The sequence below is a fragment of the Myxine glutinosa genome, chromosome 4 (assembly GCF_964187855.1).
Source record: "Myxine glutinosa chromosome 4, kmMyxGlut1.1, whole genome shotgun sequence".
NCBI classification, from domain to species: Eukaryota; Metazoa; Chordata; class Myxini; order Myxiniformes; family Myxinidae; genus Myxine; species Myxine glutinosa.
In genome coordinates this window covers 129,079,294-129,092,428 of record NC_136264.1, presented here as the reverse complement: position 1 = coordinate 129,092,428, position 13,135 = coordinate 129,079,294, and the positions used below count along the sequence as shown (strand labels likewise).

At 41.9% G+C, this 13,135-nt stretch overlaps 1 protein-coding gene across 2 annotated transcripts in view; it reads left to right on the top strand.

Annotated features, from left to right (window-relative positions):
- Nucleotides 1-13,135, top strand: part of TRANK1 (tetratricopeptide repeat and ankyrin repeat containing 1) — a 90,069-nt gene that overhangs the window by 15,824 nt on the left and 61,110 nt on the right. For both annotated transcript variants that reach the window (XM_078776414.1, XM_078776413.1), the window contains one exon: nt 2,948-3,078. In XM_078776414.1, coding sequence (XP_078632540.1) covers nt 2,948-3,078 — 131 coding nt within the window. The remainder of the gene's footprint in view (nt 1-2,947; nt 3,079-13,135) is intronic.

Genomic DNA, 13,135 nt, shown 5'->3' with positions numbered 1-13,135 from the left:
TGACGACTCTACTCTCTGTCGCTCCATTCTTCAACCCTCAGATCAGCAGTCTGCAGCCTCCTCACTCTCTGCAGACCTTGACAAAATCACAGACTGGGCAAACAAGTGGAACATGTCTTTCAATCCTGACAAATCTCACACTCTTACGATGTCTCTCCGAAAAGACCGACTGGACAACCCTCCCATCCACTTTCTGAATAATCCTCTCCAAGAAGTTCTGTCACTCAAGCTTTTGGGTCTCACTATCTGCCATGATCTTTCCTGGGAAAACCACATTTCAAATCTGGCCTCCAAAGCCAGTCGCCGACTGGGCATCCTCCGTCGTGCGAAGTCCTTCCTTGGCACACCTGAGCTCCTCACCACATACAAGGCTTTCATCCGCAGCTCAATGGAATACTGTTCCCCCCTCTGGGCTGGTGCTCCTGCCTCACACCTTGCTCGGCTTCACGCTGTTGAGGCCAAAGCTTTCAGAATCATTGGAATCTCCCGCGATGAAGCTAACTCCGAGGGCCTCTCACTCACTCACCGCAGGCAGGTTGGTGGTCTTTCCGTCTTCTACCGACTCCTCTCTGGCCTTGCCCCCCCCCCCCCCCAGCTCTCTCTGGGCTCTGTCCCGCAAATATTCCTACAGGTCGCACAAGATCTGCCTGCAACCCTCTTATGGTTAAACTGCCAAAATCAAGACTCTCTGCTCACCTTCACTCCTTCATTCCTCTTTTCTCCCGCCTCTGGAACAAACTCCCTCACTCTCTTCAATCCCACTCCACCCTCCAAGTCTTTAAAACAGCTGTTCACCACCATCTCTTATCTTCCCCCATCCAAAACCTTGATCTTTTCTATCCCCGCTAATTTCACCCCAATTCCACTTTTTTGAAATACCAACTTCTGTCCAGGAAGTCCTTGGTGTCCTTGTGTTTAAAACTTCTCCCTCCCCCCCCCCCCCCCCTTCCCATGCCTCCTCCCCCCGGGTCCTCTCCCTTCCACACATCTCCCTGCTCTCGGATGTTGTGTTTGTGTGCTTCCCCTTCTCTCCCCATCTTTTCTTCCGCTCCCTCTTTTTGGGTATTTTGTTTGTCTGGTTGATTTGTTTGTGAAGTAAATGTTAGCTCTTTCACGAGCCTCGATTCAGTATACAAAAAAAAAAGAAGAAAAAAAAAAAGTATTTGACAGTGGTCATTTTGAAAATCCAAAATGGCCGCCATACAGGTATCTCTCCAAAGGTAAACATTGATTTTTAGTTTCCTTATGCTAAAACCTTTCCAAAAATGTATAGGTTTGCTAATCTACCATGATTTTGAACGAAATATAATTTATTGACATAGTGAACCTGACTAAAATGGAAAAATTTGAGGAATAGCTCATTCTAAAGAATTCTTCAATGGGATCAAAATACATGTGTAGCGAGTATATTAAAAATGCTAACGTTAAGAGGTTAGAATTTGTCAAACAAAAAATTTTCTCCCCCGAAAATGGGATTTTTTCCCCAGATGCTTAGTTAAAACAAACTCAGAATGCAAAAAATTTCGAAGTCATACGTCACATGGTTCGACCGCCATCTTGTTTTTCGTGAAAAACCACAAAGACCCATTTTTCTCCAGAACGGCTGAACGGATCGAGCCCAAACTTGGCATACATATTCACACACCCATGACGAACAGAAAAGCCTCTGAGCTCGATGTCATCCGACACATGGTTTCAGAGTTATGACGTTTTTAAGCTCAAACTAGAAATGGTATCACCTCCATAATTTGTGAAGATATCGAGTGGAAACTTTACACAAATGTTCCTCATGGGGGGATGTTTCAATGTTACTTGAGACGTTTTGATAAGTCACATGGTTGGGGCGCAATAAATAATGGAAGGTAAATTTAAAAAAGCTTATAACTCTTGAACCACTGCATTGATCGACTTGAATTTTTAACGCAATGTCGATCTCATCAAGCGGAACAAGTGTGCAAAATTTCAAGATGATTGGATGTACGGTCTCGAAGCTGTTGGTCTTTATTGTTGAAAGAAGAAGAAACGCACCCTTTTGTCCTTCCAGGACGTGATCACTATCACACGATCTCCCGCGGTCATTTGGACCTCAAATAAAATTACAATTGAAGATTTGTCAATAGAAGAGGTATATTAACAAACGAATGAAACAGATTTGGTCAGATTCTGACTTTTTTAAACTAGATCGCATTTCACACAAAGTTGTGAGAAACTAAAGAAGAAGAAGAATCGTTTAGCTTCTCAGATAAAAGAAATAATTCTGTCTGCAATTTCAGGTTAATTTTTTTTTTTTACAATGGCTTTTTCTGCAATCAGTGCATGGATTGACGGGTGTGGGTGTGGGGAGGGGGAGGGATGTGTGTGTGGGGGGGGGGGGGGGGGGTTCGTGTGTGTGTGTGTGTTAGGGGTGGTGGGGTGGGGGTATGTGTGCGTTTGTGTGTGGTGTGGGGGGGGGAGTCGGGATGTGTGTATATGTGTGTGTGTGTTTGTGTGTGTACGCGTGTGTGTGTGTGTGTGTGTGTGTGTGTGTGTGTGTATGGGGGGGGGGGGTGGATATGTGTGTATGTTGGTGAGGGGGGGGGGTTGGGGTGTGCATGTGGAGGAGGGGGGGTTGGATGTGTGTGTGTGGGGGGAGGGGGAATGTGTGTGTGTGTGTGTGTGTGTGTGTGTGTGTGTGTGTGTGTGTGTGTGTGTGTGTGTGTGTGTGTGTGTGTGTGTGTGTGTGTGTGTGTGTGTGTGTGTGTGTATGTGTGTGTGTGTGTGTCGGGGTTGTATCAAAAGTGGGTGCGAGTAAACCGGTCATCACTGCCAGCAGTTTTAAAGTGGCAGTTCTAGTTCAAATTATTCTTGTGTTTTCGAAAAAATTACACGATTTTCTTTTTCTCTGGTGATTTTTGTTTTTCTTTACCTCATAAGTACTTTTCGCCCATTGTGTTGCCATGTGTTACAGATGCTCAAAATAATCGTTCTCAAGCAATGACCCATTATAAAACGGTCATGAAAGACCTGGAAGACATGGCCTTTCATGGAAGAGTTTGGGAAAAGGTTGTATCTCGCATGGCTAAACGAGGACTATGGAAGGTAAATGCTCTGTGATCTTATTTCGGTGGAATCTTCGTATAGTGCGTGCGCGTCAAAAACTTTACGGTGTGGTCCAGCAAGGCAAAATAGAGTTATAGTATATCCCAAACTTTTTTTTGGGTGTCGTGTCCTAGAAAAATATGATTATTGTAGAAATGATTTTTTTTTTTTTTTTTTTTGCATTTTGCATAATGCTTGTGTAAACAATGTGGCTTGTTTTTTGATGCTTTGTACCCTCAGTTGTTAGTACAATGAAAACTTTGGTTCCCATAATTTTTTTGAAACTTGGCAGCATTGCTTTTTATTTTGCTGGCCGATCACTGAAGGCCAGATGAAAACTTAAAAATGCATCAACCAACTTTAACCAATTCATGTCTGCCTTTTTATGTCTACACAGCAGAAGGCCTGATGCATTATGTTTTTGGGTTGTGTCCCTCCATCCAGCGGTTATCGTTGTTTTGTTACAGTGATAACATGTGAACCCCTGAAGGGATTTTTCACCAAACTCAGCAAAAGTATGCTTTGTAACACAAATACAAACTGATTCAATTCTGGGTTCAACATGTGAAAGGTTAAGTGTTAATGTGCCCTTGGAAATTCATTTTGCAGATCATAACTTGAGTTAGAAGCATCTGATGCTGCCTCCTCTACTTATCTCTCTATCTCTTGTGCTCTCTCTCTCTCTCATCTGAGCTTTAATTTTCTCATGCATGGGTGAACCGATTATTACCCTGCGCTCGTGAAGCGGAAACGGGGTTAAGCATTCAGTTGCGTACGTGTGCCATGTCTGCATTTTAAAAATTCATTTTCTCGTCAACCGTTGGTCCGATTGACACAAAATTTTACCATAGAAGCGCCTCCGCCTGTAGGAATTTTTTATTCATAATTATGACGTCATAGGTCACGTGGTAAGGACGCCATCTTGGAAAAATGTTACACCTTTCGCTTGATCTGATCAGTATGAATAAAACAAAAATTCCTCTGCAACTGTTGGTCTGATGGGCACGAAATTTTCAGAATATGTGCAGCTCTTCCTGTAGAATTTTAAAATGATAATTATAACGTCATCGGTCATGTGGTACAGACGCCCATCTTGGAAAAAATCGAAAAAAGTTGCACCTCTATATCTCCAAAACCGCTTCATGGAAAAAATTGAAGCATGGCTCATTGTAAAGAACTCCATATGGGGAATATGTGTTGTTAACGATGACGTCATTGGTGCCATAATTATGACATCATAAATCGGCGGGACAATGCTTAGTTTGATCAGTTTGAAATGTATTGAGCGTGATCTATGCAACAATTATATTAGAGTATAAATTTATGATGTCATCGCTCACGTGATCTGGCAGCCATATTGGATCAAAGAAAAAAAAAATGTTTCAAAACAGAAGAGTTGGCTCGCAATGCGCAGGGTAAATATTATATGAATACCATATAGTTTAACCCTGCTTTTCACTTTGCTTGCGCAGGGCAATGAAACAATCTTTATTTGGATAATTTTCTATCGTTAGCAAAAGCCATTCTGATCACAGCTCATTTATTTATTTGTTTATTTTATTTTTGTGAGCCATCCATCATCATATATTTATTAACTTGTATACATTCTCTTAACTAATACTTCCCACTTGCAACATTACCATATTTATGTTTTTATGTGGGGATCAGGAAACATTGTTGATCTTCTTCCAAGAGCTTCCCAAGTTACAAAAATCAATTGTTGACAATAATCAGCTAACCTATAAGCAAAAAAATTTGGGGATTAAACTTTATTGTTTGCATCATTTTCTGGAAGTGTGGCTGTGCCACTAATGCAGTTCCCCTGTTGCGGGTAAGCTGGTATTTATTTTGCGGACTTCGGAAGAATAACAGGCTGAGTCAACCCACTTGGTGTTATTTCAATGGCACAACAGGGGCTCAAACTGAAGACCCTGAGATCTTAAGCTAGCCACCAACTGTTGGTTAAGCCAACACCAGGCTTGGGGACGGAGTGAGGTGGAGAGGAGAGGAGAGGAGAGGTGAGGAGAGGAGCGGGGAGGAGAGGAGCGGGGAGGAGAGGAGCGGGGAGGAGAGGAGCGGGGAGGAGAGGAGCGGGGAGACGGGTGGAAAGGGTAGGAATGATGTGAGTGTGTGGGGCAGAAGAGAGGAGGAGGAGGAGGAGGAGGAGGTGAAGGGGAGAGTGGAGGAGGTGAAGGGGAGAGTGGAGGTCCTGAAGTCACATTTTACATTAAGTGGAATTTCCACCAGTGCCTGCTCCTGTCCTATTTGCCACATAATATAGCCTACTCTTTCCTCATCCATTCTTCACTGGATTCTGTTTCTTCTATAATAATAGTAAGAGTGTGTGCATGCATATGAGTCACTATAGGGGGGTGATGCAATCATCCTACATGTAATGTGCTGGTTACTAATGAAATGTGGTGGTTACTAATGAAATGTGGTGGTTACTAATGAAATGTCAGTGCAGTCGATGATACCTCTCTGAAATCCCACTACCCCTGTATATTATTCTTCTGCATTATTCTGAATGATTGTGGTGGTTTTCACCTGCTCTTGTTGGTTCAAGAGTTATCAAGTGACCACTATATTCGTCGTGTGTGTGTGTGTGTGTGTGTGTGTGTGTGTGTGTGTGTGTGTGTGTGTGTGTGTGTGTGTGTGTGTGTGTGTGTGTGTGTGTGTGTGTGTGTGTGTGTGTGTGTGTGTGTGTGTGTGTGTGTGTGTGTGTGTGTGTGTGTGTGTGTGTGTGTCCGTGTCCGCAGTATAACTACCCGATGATATCCGATCTTGATGAAATTTGGGCGAGAGGTTGATATCATGATCGAATTGTGTCCTGCCGCGAGTGGGCGTATTGCGCTCATTGAGGGCGGAGCCACGCCCGAAAAAGATGTCTTTTTAGGGGGTAATCGAGTTCAAGCTACCTCTTCTCCGAGGGGTTTGGTGGAATCTGACAGAGGTTTCGATATTTGGTTAGGCGAATGTCGTGTCTTGCCCCACGGAGCTCGATTTTTTTTTTTTTTCTCATTTCATTTTTCACCGAATTTTCGGTATTGTGTAGCTAACTAACCTCATAACTGATTATACATTATTTTCTATCTCATTTCAAGGTCAGTAACCTTCGTTTTGACATTTCCGGGCCTGGCCTGTCCGGGCCTGTTTCGATTCTAGTCCGTCCTTTGTCATTGAATACCGCTCGCTCGTGAACCTTCGTCGTCTCCTGACTTTTTTTTTTTTTTGTATACTGAATCGAGGCTCGTGAAAGAGCTAACATTTATTTCACAAACAAATCAACCGGACAAACAAAATATACAAAAAGAGGGAGCGGAAGACAAGATGGGGAGAGAAGGGGAAGCACACAACCACAACATTTGAGAGCAGGGAGAAGTGTGGGAGGGAGCGGGCTTGGGGGGAGGAGGCATGGGAAGGGGGGGGGGGGGGGGGGGAGAGGTATAAAACACAAGGGGACCGAAATTAGCGGGGGTAGAAAAGATCAAGGTTTTGGATGGGGGAGGATAAGAGATGGTGGTGAACAGCTGTTTTAAAGACTGGAGGGTGGAGTGGGATTGAAGAGAGTGAGGGAGTTTGTTCCAGAGGCGGGAGAAAAGAGGAATGAAGGAGTGAAGGTGAACAGAAAGTCTTGATTTTGGCAGTTTAACCATAAGAGGGTTGCAGGCAGATCTTGTGCGACCTGTAGGAATATTTGGGGGACAGAGCCCAGAGAGACCTGGGGGGGCAAGGCCAGAGAGGAGTCGGTAGAAGACGGAAAGACCACCAACCTGCCTGCTGTGAGTGAGTGAAAGGCCCTTGGAGTTAGCTTCATCGCGGGAGATTCCAATGATTCTGAACGCTTTGGTTTCAACAGCGTGAAGACAAGCTTGGTGTGAGGCAGGAGCACCAGACCAGAGGGGAGAGCAGTATTCCATAGAGTTGCGGATGAAAGCCTTGTATGTGGTGAGGAGCACGGTGTGCCAAGGAAGGACTTCGCACGACGGAGGATGCCCAGTCGGCGACTGGCTTTGGAGGCCAGATTTGAAATGTGGTTTTCCCAGGAAAGATCATGGCAAATAGTGAGACCCAAAAGCTTGAGTGACAGAACTTCTTGGAGAGGATTATTCAGAAAGTGGATGGGAGGGTTGTCCAGTCGGTCTTTTCGGAGAGACATCGTAAGAGTGTGAGATTTATCAGGATTGAAAGACATGTGCCATTTGTTTGCCCATTCTGTGATTTTGTCCAGGTCTGCAGAGAGTGAGGAGGCTGCAGACTGCCAATCTGAGGGATGAGGAATGGAGTGACAGAGAGTAGAGTCGTCAGCAAAGAGATAGAGAGGATTTTCAAGAGAGTCAGAGAGATCATTGATGAAGACCAGAAAAAGCACAGGCCCCAGAACACTACCTTGGGGAACTCCAGCCTGAACAGTGTCGTGGAAGTGTAGTGAGACTCAAGACTCCAATGATGTCACAGGTTTACAAAAGATCGCAACTTTATTAACTGGTTGTTCACTTCATTCCAATACTAATGACTACCGTTAACTCAATGGACCAGATAACTCTTATCCGCATAGTCCCTTTTTCTCAGCCGATATTCCTCCGCAACGCCGTACTCGTTCATCCCATCGGGCAGGACTTCTGATGGCAAGTGGTCCTTGACTCCAAGTCTCTTCTGTTTATATGGGCAAGCTTCAGTTAATCCTCTGTGCGCTGAAATCGTAATCCCTTCTCCGCTGCTTCTAATCCGTTCTCCGCAAACGTTACTCGGTCGCCTCACTGGCACCAGCTCGCTCCCCTCCTGCTGCGAGTTCCATTTACCAAACAATAGGGGGGTGCTCCAGCCTGGGGCTGTGACCAGGTGGACAAGAGATTACCATGTTCGTGCACATTCCTGACACTCATTTACGAAATCGTCTATCTGCTTCGTTACTAGTCCCAATCAATGAGTTACATTTCCACAATTCCCTCATCTTTTTTTGTTTTTGTTTATATTAACCATTAATCTAAACATCAATATAAGTAAACAATCAATCACTGCAAGTAAACATCAATACAAGTATAAGTAAATAATCAATCACTGCAAGTAAACATCATTACAAGTACTAGGACGTGCCCGTACGTGGGTGCCCGTTCCTTGGTGCGGCCCAGCATCTAGTCGAGACCCAGTCACCCAGGCCGATCACCCATTCCGACCCCAAATTCCTCATCGACGATAACTAAACAATATATTATATGAATCGCACCGTACATACCTCCTTCTAGATCTTGTTCTTGTCTTGATATACTCACTCAGGCTCACTCTATCACGACTGAGTCCTCCCAGCTCCTCCAAATGGCGCCCGCGACGCCTCGAATTACTATCCGTAACGGCGCACGCGCTCTCACATCGGCCACGCCTACGCAACAACGTGTTCTGTGATTGGCTGGCGTACCCCGCTACCTGTTCTGTGATTAGTTTGGTAAATAAATCGCCATAGCTCGGTAACTACTTGTCCGATTAATATGAAACCTTGAAAAGGCACATCCTCAGGTCCCCAGCAATATACCTGGCAAGTTTCAAGTATATCGGACCCGTGGTTGTCGAGAAACAGCGGTCACAGACAAACGACACACACACATATACACACACACACACATACACACACACATACACACAGAGATTACTGGAATTATAGATAGATAAGTAAATAATCAATATCTACAAGTAAATATCAATACAAGTATAAGTAAATAATCAATCACTTTGGTAATCAAATTCCCTTAGGCATACACCGTCATCCTGCAAGAATCACAAAACATTTCGTTGGTCATTGACTCCTTCCATATTGTTCAATCTATTGCATTTGCATCACAAATATCTTTTCAAAACAACACTTCACCATCACCAAGATACAACAATTTCACTTCATTTTCAAGTTTTGTAAAGCATCTGCACCATCTGGCAAAAACGTTTGCCTCCACACAAATGTTGACTTTGTTTGAAAGGAAGGGCTGATCACTTGTTTGAATCCAGGTATGAAACATTTTCTCCTAATGTCTTCATAGCTCCTGCACTACTTCGTGTAAGATTTCGCTGTTGTGGTAACATTGCGGAGTCATAGACTGACCCTGCTCTCCATGTAGCATTCTTGCCACTTTTTTGCTGTAAACCATAGTAATTCCTGAACAAGGCCTTCACCCAGTTGTAGTCGACTTGCCTCCTCCCTCATTGTGAGTGGGCAGCAAGTATTGGTGTGACGTTGATTGGCCAGCAAGATGTGGAACAGGGATGCCGGATGCATCCACAATGATGTTGGGACCATGGTGTTCAGGTCATCCATGGTCCATACCAGGAGTGGCCCGCAGAATCGTGCACAGCTGTTGTGAAAAGGCACAGCCATTGGTTTGCAGCTCCATGCTGGCTCCCCGGAAGTTGGTGAAGTAATAACATATGTCCCCGCATTTCACAGAGGTTGCGGGTAAAATGTCGTTGTCCTGCAACTTCTGATGTGATGAATGTTCGAAGCCTTCGAACAAGAGTAAGTGATCGCCTTTCTTTCATATGTTGCAGTGTGATCCAGGCAAATGGTCACATAAATTTCCTTGGTGAAGGTAAGCATTCATCTCCAAGTTACACGGGAGAATGTCTTCATCATTCTTTGAGAAAGAGGGTGTATGCCACGATTAACTTCATTTTTTACCCACAAATTTTCTTTCTCGAACTTCTTCCCAATTCCGTTAGCACTCCCTTCAAAATGTGATCTCGTCTTATCCTTATGCTCAGTCACATCTGAATCTGCTTTCCACACACACTGAATCAGATAGGGTACATCTTACCATGAAATCAGCATAATCATGTATATCTTCCGACAGTTTCACATTCAACAATTTGTTGTTTTCCCTTACAACATTCAAAAAGTTATATTCATTTATATGCGTCACACAAATAATATTCAATCAGGTATGTATTTCACTACTAAACTAAGAATAGCATCCACAATTGCTTTCAGGTTAATATAGTTCAAAAATTAACTTGTGCAGGTATTTTAGCACTACTCTAAGAAAATAAATTGTATATGATTACAATCACAAACAGGAATATCTAATTCCCAACAACAATTTTCCCAAACCAACAAATTAAGCATAATGTATTATTACCATAATTCCTCTCCACTTTTTCTTTTTCCCTTTTTTTTTTTTTCCCTAACAGTGTGTCACTCGTGGTGATATGAGTTCACTGATATTGTAATTGACACAACTCATAACATTGTCGTTATGCCATTATCTTAATTCTACTGTATTCATTTGCAACATCACTTGATTTAATCTTTTAATCTCAGTATTTATGTCGCCATAAAAGTCTTCCTCTTGTGGTTCCACATTTATTTCCTCATTTGTCACTTCATGCGTTATCATCGTGTTGTTGGTTACCTTGTTCAAACACACCGTCACTAAGGCTTTCAAGCAAGCCACCACTAAAACAATTGCCAATATAACTACTAAACCAACAAACAAGTCTGCTACTCCTTGTATATATTCATACCTACGACATAATTATATGTCGATGACATTCAACATTATATACCAAACTAACAAGCTTCTTAAAAGGTAAATAAAGAAAATCCCTTAATATGTAACATAAATCAGATTATTTGTCTTACCCTGATCCCCCTATCTCCCGGGGTTGAACTCAATCCCCTGATCATGAGTGTAGTTGTGATACATTTTTCACTCATGTTGTATTAATATCAGCAGGTAATTGTATGTCATGTAGGCAAATAAATGTCACTATCTTCCCTAATTCAAGTAGGAATATTAAATGTTGAAATTGTAATGTTTATCAATGCAAGGGGTGTTAAAATGTAATTCAAATGAATGTATATCACGACTATCATTTATCCACCACTGAATGTTCTGCTGGGCTGCTAGGTGCAGCCTCATTTTCTGTGGGATCGTCCACCTTAGCCCCATGTGCTTGCTTGCAATGAGAGGCATGAATCCAACTTTCTATTTTGGGTCCATATTTGTTTCTATTCTTATCAATCTCCTATGGTTTATCAATTCGTTCCAAGATACCGCAACCAAAGGTTTTAACCAAGGCTCTACCAAACTATTTCCAATGTGAACAAAAAATGCCAGTGAAACAATGATTCGAAGAATTAACTTCAAGGGGTCAATAAATTTATTCTATAGCCAGATCTAATTTTTCCATCCAATAGTTTGCCTTGCCACATGTCATATTATAACACTTTAATAAACCTTCGAAAAATGTTTCCCATCTCAACAAATTTCCTTTTTACAAATAGCCATGTGTAACTTACGTATTTAACTACAATTTCCTCTCAATTTGTTTTTGCCTAACTGGCCGCAAAAGTGGCTGCCAGCATGCAGTACCGTTTTTTATCTACCAAGGAAGTGCTCGTCCACACAAGACCTCTACCAAAATGTTGTTTGTAAAAACAAATCTGGGATTTCCGATTACATGGATGCACTCTCAGGACATTTTCAGGCTGCTGTTAACAATCCACTATGATAAATTAATTCCTTTACCCACAATCAAATAATTAGTACAAATTGAGGATATTATCCCTATCACATTCTTTTATAGATTCATTATGTTGGATCTAATTTTTTCCAATAATTTTCCACTGCTGTAAGGAAGAACAATAGCTCTCATAAGTCTTAGTAATATCGTACTTAATTTGCCCAGCATCGAATAATTTATTTACTATCCTTTCTCATCTGTTAACCAGTGACTTTGTTTGAACTCCAGAACTGAAAACCCACAATAGTTCAAACCAGCAAAATTTTCTTTACTATTTTCCCATATCATCTATGCCTAAAACACATCCATACATACAGCACAATTTATATGCTGATAAAATTCAAGTTTATATATATAAAAATCCATGAGCAGAGTACTCTGGGAAGTCAGTGTAAGACCTCTCCAAAATTTGGCTAATTTTGTACTCCCACATTTTTATGAAGCTCATATCCATAAATAGCTTTGATTCTCATATAAATTCGATCACAATGGAATCCCAAGATTACTCCCAATTTTTACTATTAATGAATAGCTGCTCATAACTCAGCAAATCAAATCTTTATTCTCCATCTCCCTTGACAAAAGTGATAATTTTCATAATCAAATTATATTTCTATTTTTATTTTATTTTACGAATTCTCTCGATATGCGATCCCATCCCCATGGAACTATCTATTTTCCAGACAAGGCACACTGTCGGTGTCAACAATCTTGTAAGATTGATACACAAAAACACTAACATTGACACACAAAATACCCACACACACATGCATTATGCGTATTTGTTTGCGTTGGAACCCTTATTTACAGATCCGGATGGGTGTCAACTTTATTTCAATTTCTCAAAATTTGTCCTTCAATTTTATAAGCGCTAATACACAAATGGACCAAAAAGTTTATTCTTAGAAAACCCCTATGACGTCACATTGACATTACCCTTTCAGTTCCCACAATAATTTATCCAAATTTGACTACCCACCCATTTGTATGTCAGTCGACCACTGACCTATCAATCGTGTGGAACAATAGTCCGAAATTCCCACCTGATCATGATGTGACTCTTGTCACTTGGTTTGCCAAAAAAATTGCAAAGCAATTGTTCCAAACTTTGTAAATTTAAAATTTTTGTGCCCAACATAAAAGATCCAATTTCGGCATTTGATCAATTAATTATCAACTTGCTTACAAGCAAAAGAAAAATGAATAATTCTTGCTCCGAAAACTTTTCAGACCCAAGAATCATCGACAGTTATTCATGTTTGTCCAGTAATCTAATTTGTTGAGGCCAATCGTCATTTGGGATTTGTCGCAATGAAGGCCTAATCATTGTCTGAGGTATCGGTCAGCACTGGTACCCTTGATCTTGGTTTACCCTATGAACTTGTCTTCCTTTTGGTATACGGACATCCTCTTTTCCAATGTCCCATCCGTCCACACTTGAAACACCGGTTTCTGTCGTTGCCTGGTCTGTGCACCTGTGCACTTGTATTGCTGGGCTGCATCTCTACATCCCTGAGTTGCCACTGCAATCTCTCGTTATCTCCTGAAA